Source organism: Cajanus cajan, chromosome 11 (genome assembly GCF_000230855.2).
Source record: "Cajanus cajan strain Asha chromosome 11, NIPB_CcT2T_4, whole genome shotgun sequence".
NCBI classification, from domain to species: Eukaryota; Viridiplantae; Streptophyta; class Magnoliopsida; order Fabales; family Fabaceae; genus Cajanus; species Cajanus cajan.
The window spans coordinates 45747159-45759178 of NC_138527.1; the positions used below are offsets into that span (position 1 = coordinate 45747159).

General features: G+C 29.8%; 1 protein-coding gene across 1 annotated transcript in view; it reads left to right on the forward strand.

Annotated features, from left to right (window-relative positions):
* Nucleotides 1-4816: 4816 nt before the first annotated feature.
* Nucleotides 4817-12020, forward strand: part of TOR (target of rapamycin) — a 33980-nt gene continuing 26776 nt past the window's right edge. The window contains exons 1-10 of the mRNA XM_020361528.3: nt 4817-5167; nt 5262-5600; nt 5680-5754; nt 5957-6129; nt 6943-7041; nt 8968-9127; nt 9251-9394; nt 9538-9707; nt 9796-10000; nt 10115-10309. Of these exons, the coding sequence (XP_020217117.1) occupies nt 5060-5167; nt 5262-5600; nt 5680-5754; nt 5957-6129; nt 6943-7041; nt 8968-9127; nt 9251-9394; nt 9538-9707; nt 9796-10000; nt 10115-10309 (1668 nt within the window). The 5' untranslated portion in view covers nt 4817-5059. The remainder of the gene's footprint in view (nt 5168-5261; nt 5601-5679; nt 5755-5956; nt 6130-6942; nt 7042-8967; nt 9128-9250; nt 9395-9537; nt 9708-9795; nt 10001-10114; nt 10310-12020) is intronic.

The following is a 12020-nucleotide window of genomic DNA, read 5'->3' on the forward strand; positions in this document are numbered from 1 at the left end:
TATTTATTTTTATTTACATGAATAAAAACAATAGAAACAATTATCATAAAATTAAAAGAAGCTGAAAAATAAATAAATATAAATATATGATAAATGATATTATAATATAGCATAAGTGAAATAATTGAAATATATACAATATAATTGAATATGATCAAATAAGGGACTTGAAGATGTTAAAATAATTAAATATCTTGATAAAAAAAAATTAAATATCAATTATATTTTTTTAAGTAACGTAATTAACAGTTACATTAGATAACGATGTTAAAAAAAACAATTAAATAAAATAAATAGTATTCGTAACATATATGAAACATTATATTGTAGAAAGTGGGACAAAATACATAATTAGGATAAATATTCATTGAAAGAAAAAATAATTAGTAAATAATAACGATATTTAAAAAAAATCTAATAATTATTAGTAATCATTTACATTATATTTTGTTTAATAACAAATATATATATATATATATTTTTTTTATTTTTATTTTTTATTTTTTTCTTGTTGTTAGATCTAAAAAAAGTCTATAAAATCAAAAAATATATAGAATCATTCCGGTAACAAACAAGTTTCCTTAGGAAATTATTTCAGACGAAACAAGTGAACCAGACGAAGTGTATTATCTTGGTCAATGTCACATTTATTTCTCGTTAAAATAAAATAATAGTCTTTAAGAAGCATTAACTTTTTATTCTTTAACAAATTAGATGAAAAAACTTCCTTAAAAATAACAAAAACTTTCAAAAAGAAATGTCAAATCATTGCGTCCGAAAAGAAAGAGAAAATCACATATTTTATGGAAAAGACACTACAAAGACTATTATGCTTCAACCTCAACTGTTCTGTTCTAACACTAGTTTTGCTATGCTCAAAATATAAGGAAATGATGATAAATAACTACTTAGATCAAATAAGAAATACACGTTTCACTGATAAATAAACTTGTGAAAAAATTTGAACGTTTAAATCTAACATTGTTGTAATGTCGTATTCTTTAAAGATACCATGTAAGGGTGAAGCTTTCAAACAAGAAATAGACAAAAATATTACAAATAAAAAAAGATAAGCGCTGTAAATAAAAAAAATATATCATTACTAGGAAGCATATTGAACTTACATAGCTAAAGCACTACAAAAAAGTTTTTCATTGAAATTCTTGTAAATAGTTATTTGTAAATTATTTGTGCTTAAGTTTAATAACACCACATTTAGAATAGACCAAACTATTGGTATAACTTTTGTCAAATTTATTTGTAAGGGTGAAATATGGAGATGCTTGTGCAAAAGAATACTCAATGATTAAACCTAAAAAAACTTGTTGAAAGAATACTCTGGATTGAACTTATAGAAACTTGTTGAAAAAATACTTTGAATTAAGTTTTGAGAGAGTTATTGAAATAATACTTGGTGTTGAGCCTGAAAATATTTATTGAAAAAGTACTTATGATTGAGTTTATAGAGACTTGTTGAAATAGTACTTGAGATTGAGTTCGAAGAGGTTTGTTGAAAAAATACTTAATGTCGAGTCAGAAATGACTTGTTTATGAAAAAATACTTTTATCTTGTATAAAACAGTAGAATTCAATCTGGTTGGATTGATAATTGAACATAGTCTTCATGTTTAAGACGAACTAGTATAAAATACTTGTGCCACTTTGTCTGATGATTTTCAGTACTTCGTCTATCACAACTTCTACCATTTCACTGTACTTTAAAAGCGTGAGTTTTTTATATACATTACTCAACTCCTCTCCAGTGTGTATCCTTTTCTCTAACATATATATTCTTTAAATTTTATCGATACATTTATATATTTTTTGTTAACATATTAATATATTTAAATTATAATAAATAAAAATCTTAATATAGTTTTATTAATAAATGTATAATTTATATTTTGTTTGAGTTCTTAACATAGTAGTATTGATAATTAGTAAAATAATATTACAAATATCAACAATTATTAATTAATGAAACTTAAATGTAATAACTATTACTATTATTTTTATTTAAATTTAAAATATAATAGTTATTAATTAATGTATTTTAGTAAATAAAATTAATTTTGTTAATATGTAATTTTTGTCCCTTATTTAAAAATAAAAATATTAAGTTCTTTTGTCTTTTTGTTAATTCAACATTTATTGATCGTTAAATTTTGATGTTATTGCCTAATAACTCGTCATTGCCGACATGTATGATAAAATTTTTAAAAGCAACATATAAAAGATTTTCATTTATATATTTTAACAAGTAATTAATATTTATTTTATATTTTTATAGTTTTTTTATATTTGAATGTCATGTCACATTACTTAAACATAAATAAATTAAAATTTAATAATTAAAATATGTTCATATTTTTAAAAATAAGAAAATAGATATTTCTATTTTAAAATAAAGAGACTAAACATAAACTTAATCTAAAAAAACAGGGAGTGGGGTAGTGTAATTATTTTAGGGATAAATTTTGCACAAAATTTGCACGTGAAAAAATATTGTCCCCTTTATTATAAACCAATGAAGCGAAACACTTTATATATCTATGTATTTAATTTAAATAAAAATAAATATAAAAATTAAGAAATAAAATAAATGTAAAGTAAGATATATGGTGAGTTGTACTTGTATTACAATAGTTACAATAAAAATAATAAAAATACAACGTGTTTAATACAAACTTAGTGATAGTTTACATGTTACAATAAAAAGAGAATGTGTTCAATATAAATTAAAATATTTGAAATTATTATAAAATAAATTAATTAAAGATTAAATATATATAAAGAAAAGACAGCTAAAATAATTTTTTAAAATAAAGCAAATAAGTAATTATTATATTATCTTATTTATTTTTTCATGTATTAAAAAAAAAATTATGAGTAGTTACTTTTTATTTTGTCTATAAATGAACGATTTTTTAGTGGCATAAATTAACGCCTCAAATAGTTAAAGAATCTTCGTATTCTTCACGAAATTGATTATTATAAATTATATTTGGTATTTAGATATCTACTTCAAAAGAAACTTGTCTAAAAGACTAAAACTACCTATAAGTGGTAGGGGTTGGGTTATTAGTGTGAGATGGATAAAAAAAAGAAGACTCTAGTTATAATTCATAAATGATTTGTATATATATTTTATAAATGTGAAATTAAGATAGGAAATAAAGTGGTCAGAAGACATGATATATATATATATATATATATATATATATATATATATATATATTTATTTAAAGGATAAAAATGTTTTTATAAAATAAAAACTAAAAGATAATTATAAAAAAGTATATCCTCTACATACAACATAAATTATAGATTATAAATAAAGGATAAAATCAATTCTTATATGTAAAATGCGGACAATTATCTTGTGAGAGAATAATTTTAGGATCTATTATTTGTTGAGAATGATTTGTAGAGAATAATTTTTTGAAGGATTTTAGAGTTATTTTAATTTTTCATATAATTTGCTTTTTTATTTATAAATTAAACCATTCTTCAATATCTATATATTAAACCAAATTACTATCTTGTGCAAAAATATTTTTAGTAACTAGTGTTTAATAAGAGAGTTTATAATTTTTTTTAATTCAATTTTCTATTATATTTTATTTACAAATTATTTTTGAATAATTTTAAAATAAACTATCAATAATTTAAAATAATTTTATATCACCATATCAATTATTTATCTTATATATAACAATATAATTTGTATTTAAAAATATACATTTATACAAAATTTAAATATAATTTATTGAAATATAATATATATTTAATATATAATTTATTATAAATTTTAACTATACCTAATAAATATTTTACCTTTGAAATATACATATTAAAATACTAGTAAAAATATATGGATATCCTACCATGTGTGTTTTTTGTTTTAAAGATAAAATATAACTCTTTTTGAAGGAGTTGGCCTATAGTGGTAAGTAGTAAAAAAAAATTAATATTAATATCACAAATATATTAAAGCTTAAATTTTTCTTTTATTTTTTTAAGATTCGTTTAACTTTTTAGCTTATAAAATGTTTATTTTAATTTTTTATCTCATAAATTTGAGTTGATTTAATTTTTTTGAAACAAGAATTGATTTTGTTATTGATTCAAGACAATTTGAAATCAAGGTTGACCTAATATATCATTAAGTTTAAAACAAATCTTAAAGTGAAATTTTTTCAAATTAATAATAATATTTTTTAATAAAAATATTTTTTTGAGATAAATATTGAAAAAATATAATTATATTTGTATATTTTTTAGAAATAAATATATTAAAATAAATTTTTAAATATACAAAAAATAACTTTTAAATTATGAAATCTTAAAAAATTATATAAATATTAATAAAATAATTTTTAAAAGGGCTTAAAGCAAAAAGTTTGTTAATCTCATCATAAATCATCTTGTTTGAAATTTGTTCAATTAAATTCTGAATAATTTTAACTGTAACTGCATTTCAAATAAAAAATATATTATAATTATGATGATAATTTCATAAAAATAAGTATAAAAATTTATTTTAATATTATTTTATAGTAATTTATAAGATATATTTTTTATGTGATTTTTTATTACATTTATAATTTTTTTGAATTTTAATGTCAATTAAATTTTATTATATCTATATAATTGAATGTAATATACAATAAATTAAAAAATTATTAAAAAATGTATCATAAAATCGATAATGATAATTATTTTAAAAAATTGAATCAATTAAAAAAATAAAAAAGATAAAAAATTATAATAAATATTTAGCTTATAATAAGCTAAACCAAACCGTTAGTGACCGTGATTTACATGATATGGTACTGAAAACAGTGGTCGACCATCCGAGACGGAGACTCCATCCTGGTACCTAAGGAGAGCAATAACAGCATTGGTTGGGGTTGGAAAAACTGGAGAAGAAACACAAAGCATGGCGAAAGGCGATGTCCCAGCTTTACCCTTCTAAAATTCACTCTCTCGCCCTTTCTGCTAAATAATAATCTTAACTAATTTAGGGCTTAGGTTAGAGTAGCCTAAGCCAAATAATATGGCGACCGCGTCTCAGTCCCACCGTTACATAGGCCCTCCCTCCGTCGGTCCGGGCGACGCTCTCAACCGCACGCTCGCTGACCTCTGCACCCGCGGCAATCCCAAGGTACTTTCATACTCACTAGTTAGTAGTTAGTGCCACTTTCTCTTCACTTCAATTCATATCAATCGCTCCACTCTTCACTCACTCACGCACGCAGGAGGGTGCTACGCTAGCTCTGAAGAAGCATCTCGAGGAAGAAGCTCGCGACATTAGCGGCGAAGCCTTTTCACGTTTTATGGATCAGTTGTATGACAGGATCTCCAGCCTTTTGGAGAGCAGCGACGTTGCCGAGAATCTGGGAGCTCTGAGGGCTATTGACGAGTTGATAGATGTGGCGCTTGGGGAGAACGCTTCCAAGGTCTCCAGATTTTCCAGTTACATGCGCATTGTGTTTGACACCAAGCGTGATCCCGAGATATTGGTTCTTGCTAGTAGGGTTCTCGGTCACCTTGCCAGGGCTGGCGGAGCTATGACTGCTGATGAAGTCGAACGCCAGGTTAATGCATCCTTTCTCTATTCCTCTCTTTCTCTCTTAAACTTCACTGTGCTGATTTTACTTTCCTTTTTCTGTTTAGGTTAAAATTGCTCTGGATTGGCTTCGAGGGAATAGAGTGGAGTATCGTCGATTTGCCGCTGTCTTAATCTTGAAAGTAAGTGCCATTGCTATTATTATTTTTATGAGAATTGATCTAGGCTTTGATTCTTGCATTACATTTTCTAGTAGGAGAGTTTTTTTTTTTTTTTGTTTTCATTTTTTCAACGATGAAGTTTGATTGTGCTTTCGTGCTTTCACATTTTTTGAAACTCCCTGTTCCTTAGAACATGCATTATCTTTTGTATATGGTCATGCAGGAAATGGCAGAGAATGCTTCCACAGTTTTCAATGTCCACGTGCCAGAATTTGTCGATGCTATCTGGGTTGCTTTGAGAGATCCAGCATTGCCAGTTCGTGAGCGAGCTGTGGAGGCATTGCGAGCTTGCCTTCGTGTTATTGAAACACGTGAGACACGGTGGCGTGTGCAGTGGTTAGTTCTTAACGTGTTAGACGTATGTAAAATTTAAAGCTATAGTAAACCTGAAGCTGGTAGGTGATAGTAATTCTATTTTGTCTCTATGTTGCCTTTCGCGGCAGTTAATGTGCTAGATGAACTTTACTAAAGTTTCTTTTTCATTGAAGAGTTTGAACCATCAAAGGTTGATTGTGTACTTGCAAGATTATTCAACTGCTTGCTCCAGTGAATTTGAGTAGAATCAATTAATGAATAGACTCTGAAGGCTGAAGTTCTTGTCCTAGATGTGAATAATTATGACTGGCATTTTGAGATCATTTAGCTCTACATAATACTGTTAAATTACAATTTTTTTTTCCAATTGATTGTAGTATAAGCCTAGCCTGCTTCCAAAAGTGGTTATGTGTCATTTCAAAGTTTGGAGTGCCTCAGTTTTCGCTGCCTTACTTAATGCTTGGTTCCGCAGTTATAAATTGCACAAATTTTGGCATTAATTCATTGACTTGTTTACTTTATTGTATGAGTTTTCACGGTAATAAAAAGTATGGGCTGGGCCTGTTATCAATAATAGTAGAATAGATTTGGCTTGTGAATAATGACAGAACAAAGGATATATCTTTGGTCATTTGATTCCACATTGATGGGTTATGGTGTTGATACTAATGGATAGAGCAATGCTTTCTGGAGGGTTTTGACTAGAATAAGTGTGCTGTTGCCTTTTGGACACTTGATTTATATTTACTTTCATCTTACATCATGCTTACCTTGCTTTAATGAATACTAAGCCGCTATTTCAGAGTAAATCCTTTATTTTCTATTTTATGGCAGGTACTATCGAATGTTTGAAGCAACACAAGATGGATTGGGTAAAAATGCACCTGTGCACAGCATACATGGTTCACTGCTTGCTGTTGGAGAGCTTTTGAGGTTGATAGAATTTTCAACATTTGCATTTTTTTGTTGATATGTGGAACATTTTTAATATTTTCAACATTTCATTCTGGACAAATCGTGTCTTTTTTTAGTTTTAGTGAGTGTTATTAACTTGATATATATGCTTGTGTACATAGATAGCATATATAAGTAAATTTATGTTCAAAACATCTGCAAGCTTGGAAATTGTTGCTTGGTTTATTTAAGCACTAATGGGTACGAGATATAAAAATTGTATTTTATATATATATATATATGTATATATTTATAGATGGTCAAAAGTTTAAAAAATACCCAAGATAGAAATTAAAAAGAAAAAATGGTAGAAGAGAGCATGCAGCAGGAAAAGATGAAACTTGAGATACCTGTTTCGAAAAAGTGGAATCTAGTGCAACATCGGACCGAACAAATCAGAGAGAACAAGGGGATGCAACATTAATTTAGGTCTGAGAGGACGGGATGAAACAGAACAGAGGATTGCAGAGATCTTAGGCTGGTGCGAGGGGGCTGGAATACACTGGAAAAACTGTTGTAGATGGGGTGGGTATGGTTGGTCCAGACGCTTGAGAGAATGTCACATGGTGGGAAAATTAGGAAAAGAATAGGGTTTCCCCATAAGTAGTAAAGGGAGGATCACAATCCCCCCCCTCCCGAAACAACCCACCCTCTCCCAAAACAATGCCGTTACAAGAGGTCAAAATGGGTAGCACTACTATAGCATGCAAAATGTCACTTTTCGTCCACAAATGCAGCTGCAGTGGCCACTGCGAAAATCCCCTCTTCTATTTGAATTTTGAATCCTATAGCAGCTCAGGGTAACTCTGCTCACTGATGTCACTGTAGAATGCTATCGACTACTATTACCACCTCTAGGCAACTCAGCCTGGTGCTAATGTTCTGTCCCTCATGAATTGTTGTTTAGAAAAACTATGTTTCAAGAATTACTTAATATTACATACTAAACACGAGATGGGAGTTGTAAATAACTTACTATTCATTTTACTGGCCCTACTGGACCTTTGTTAGAAACTATTTGATTTTCTGGTTATTTTATTGTATCAAAATTCATCTTTGTTCTTTCTATTGTCTGTTTTCTCTTGATGAAAGCTTGAAGATTCCCTATGAATATGGTTATCATCTCTCAACTGAGATTTAGTTTCATCACTCATGGATTTAGTATGTTTAGTCATCAATCAAGTGTAACGTGTGCTCTTGACATGTCCACTTATGGGGATTAGTATTGACAACCAATGTTGCAAACTTAAAGTTATATAGTTAATTTATATTTATATAAAAATGTAAAAAAAGTTGAGTGTCAATTATGCCCATTGGGTGATTTGGGTCTATTACTGTTATGCACAACATTCTACATTATTTCTTTGTATACGGTAATAAAAGGATGGAGTTGGTTTACGTTAATGAATTTATCCATTTTTTTTAAATACATGTACTGTTATGAAATTAGTGTCAGATACTAACTGTTAATCTTTTACCACTATTTTGTGATAGAATTGGATCAAATTTAGATGAAGTTGAATAGAAAAATATAGTTGTATTCTATTTTCAAAATCTAAATCAGATAGATCACAGGTCTGGGGCAGAAGAAAATCATTTAGTGTACAAAAATGATCACAACACCCAGGAAATTTGAGACCCGGCTCTCCACAACCTTTCTCTACAATTTTCAATAAATGCCTCCTTCTTTGTATATCATATTTGTTAAAATCTTCTCAACTAATTGACAGTAACTGACAGCTTAACTAATCATTTCTCCATCCTAACCATCCTTGCTTTTATGACAACTGTCAACTACATTAACTAATGCCCTTGATTGCCTGCGCTCCTTTCTATTATTTCTAGTATGTACCATTTTAATTGGGGGTCTGCTATGAATTCTTGTCACTGATTATGGTTGGGCAGGAATACTGGTGAGTTCATGATGTCAAGATACCGAGAAGTTGCTGAAATTGTTCTCAGATACCTTGAGCACCGGGATCGGCTTGTTCGCCTTAGCATAACTTCGTTGCTGCCTCGAATTGCACATTTTCTACGTGATCGTTTTGTTACTAACTACTTAACTGTATGTTAACTTTGCCCTATTACTTATGCTTTTTAAAGTGGGAGGAAACTGAGAATGAAGACTTGTCAGTTAGTTAAAAATTTACTTATTTGAGTGCCTATATGGAGATGAAATTCCTTGCAGATATGCATGGATCATATTCTTTCTGTCTTGAAAGCACCACAAGATCGTGACAGTGGGTTTATTGCTCTTGGAGAGATGGCTGGGGCTCTGGATGGGGAACTCATCCATTATTTGCCGACAATAACTACTCACTTACGTGAAGCGGTATGTTTCAGTAACTGCTTTGGATGTTAGTCTTGTGCCATAATTTATGTTATTGTGTGTAGCATTTCTTATTTAGAGGAGTGCTTGGTTATTTTGTTCAATTAAGGATTTGATTTGACAGTTTGGTCACTTTATGAATGTAGATTGCTCCACGTAGGATCAAACCTTCGCTTGAGGCCTTGGCTTGTGTTGGAAGTATTGCTAAAGCAATGGGTCCAGCTATGGAACCACATGTACGTGGACTTCTGGATATTATGTTTTCTACTGGCCTTTCTACTGTACTTGTGGAAGCCCTTGAGCAAATAAGTACCAGGTATAGTGTTGGCTTGGACCAAAGTATTGTCACCTTTCTAGTGATTAATTTTAAAAGGAATTTTGTATTTGTGTTATTTTTTATTCAGCATTCCGTCTCTGCTGCCAACCATTCAAGACCGGTTACTAGACAGCATATCTATGGTTCTTTCTAAATCCCATTATCATCTGGGGAGACCTGCACAAAGCGTTGGTAGAGGAACAGTAATAAATGCCCCCCAGCAAGTCTCGGAGCTTAATGGTTCTGCACTTATACAACTTGCTTTGCAGACTCTTGCTCGTTTTAACTTTAAGGTTCTTTCTATTCATTTGCTAAAATGACTTATATTCATATCTAATAAAAATCTTCATTTAATTTTTGTAGATTTATAAATTGTTGGAAAATTCCATTTTATTCTGTTGATATAGGGCCATGAGCTACTTGAGTTTGCTAGAGAATCAGTTGTTGTCTATTTGGATGATGAAGATGGAGCTACGCGAAAAGACGCAGCTCTATGTTGTTGTAGATTAATTGCTAGTTCTTTCTCCGGTATGGCGTGTGCACATTTTGGTTCTAGCAGGTTGACTCGATCAGGAGGGAAGCGCCGACGCCTTGTTGAGGAGGTTTGGTGATTTGAAACATTTAATATCTTTGTCAAGTTTCCTTTTTAATAAATATTACTACTAGTTCTTGAAGTTTTCATTTTCTGGGGACCCACATGTTAAGAAGCTTCTTTATTTGGTGTCCTTGTGTTCCTTTGCTGTTGGGTCTGTCCATCTGATTTCTAACTTGGACACGATTTTTGGCCTGTGACACTTTTGGATTGTGATTTAGTGTATGCTGAACCGACTTAAGCTCTCAGAAGTTGAGAGTTTCTCTTAATTACTTTTTAAATGTTTCGGAATAGTAAGTGAAGGAATCTGAGCATGACTGAGAAAATGAAGGAAATTGAGGGTAACTATGAGAATGTGAAAGGGAGTAAAGTCAGAACAATATCTGAGTAGTTGTGTATTTCATATTCGATGAACCGAATGTTGAGTAATTAGATTTTTATAGTTTGCTGTACATTTAGAGAAAGCCGTTACAACGGCATACTAACTGTGACAGAAGCTGCTTAAACTCTAATTATTATACATTGAACAGTTTTAATAGAAGCTAAGCTTCTGTGATTGAACTGGGGAATAGCTTACTTAGCTACAGAAGTATATGCCTCTAACTGTAATAAGGGCAGAGACTTGTGATTGTGCATTTTAGGGACTTTTCTCTAATGAGAGCGATTTTATGGATTCTTTTAACTTTTTATCTAATTCAATTTTTATTTATCATATTTATCTATAAATTAAATTTTAATAATTTTAAAATAAATTATCAATAATTAAAAATAATTGTGTTTCTCAATATAAACTATTATTATAAATCTAAAATATAATTTATATGTACAAAAATATTCATTTATACAAGTTTTAAATATAATTTCTATATTCAAATATAATATTATTTGGGTATATAATTTATTATAAATTTTCATTATATATAATAAACATTTAGAATAAAAGCAAGTTGTGCTTGACAGACTTGATTTTGTTTTTTAAATAGAGATGCATAAGATGCATAAAGTTGTGTCCTCATGGGCTATGGCTGAGACTTACATAACAGCCTTCTGTTTAGTACATTGAGTATGGGCCTGCATCTGATTAGGCCCATCAAGTATGGGTTTATGTTAGCAGACCAGTAGCTGTATATAAATAGGAGGAAGTGTTGAAAGGGATGGAAGCTGATCATTTGTGAGAGGAAAAATTCTTTATTCTTTCTAATAAAATGCCTGGTTTGAATCCATTGGTATCAGAGCTCTGACATTGGAGCTGTGGGTACGAATTCTCTAGAGATGATTTTGGTGATTTCTATTTCTTCCCCCACAATTTCCTTTTTCTTATTGTGTCTCACCTAGTTTCTTAGGACATTTTGGTGATTTCTATTTCTTCCTCCACAATATCCTTTACTAGAGCTGGACGTGGAGCTTGAGCTCCCCATCTGAATTGGTGACTTGGTGGATTTCGCATGTCCCTCTGATTTCCAGGGTGATTACGTTGCTATCTGTCATGCCTACTTCCTGATTCAAACAATGTACTACTCTGTCGTGCTTGCTGTTGAATTCTGGCAACTCACTGCCATTTAGGCTTCACCCTTTTTCTTGTTCTGTCCCACTTATGTTTTCAGTTTTTGCAGTTCCACTCCTCTTTTCTGTTTTCTCCCTCTTGTGCTCGCTTTCATTTATTGCTGGACTTGTTAATTATTTCTTAGATTTATGGTGATTGTGTATCTAAACTATGTCAC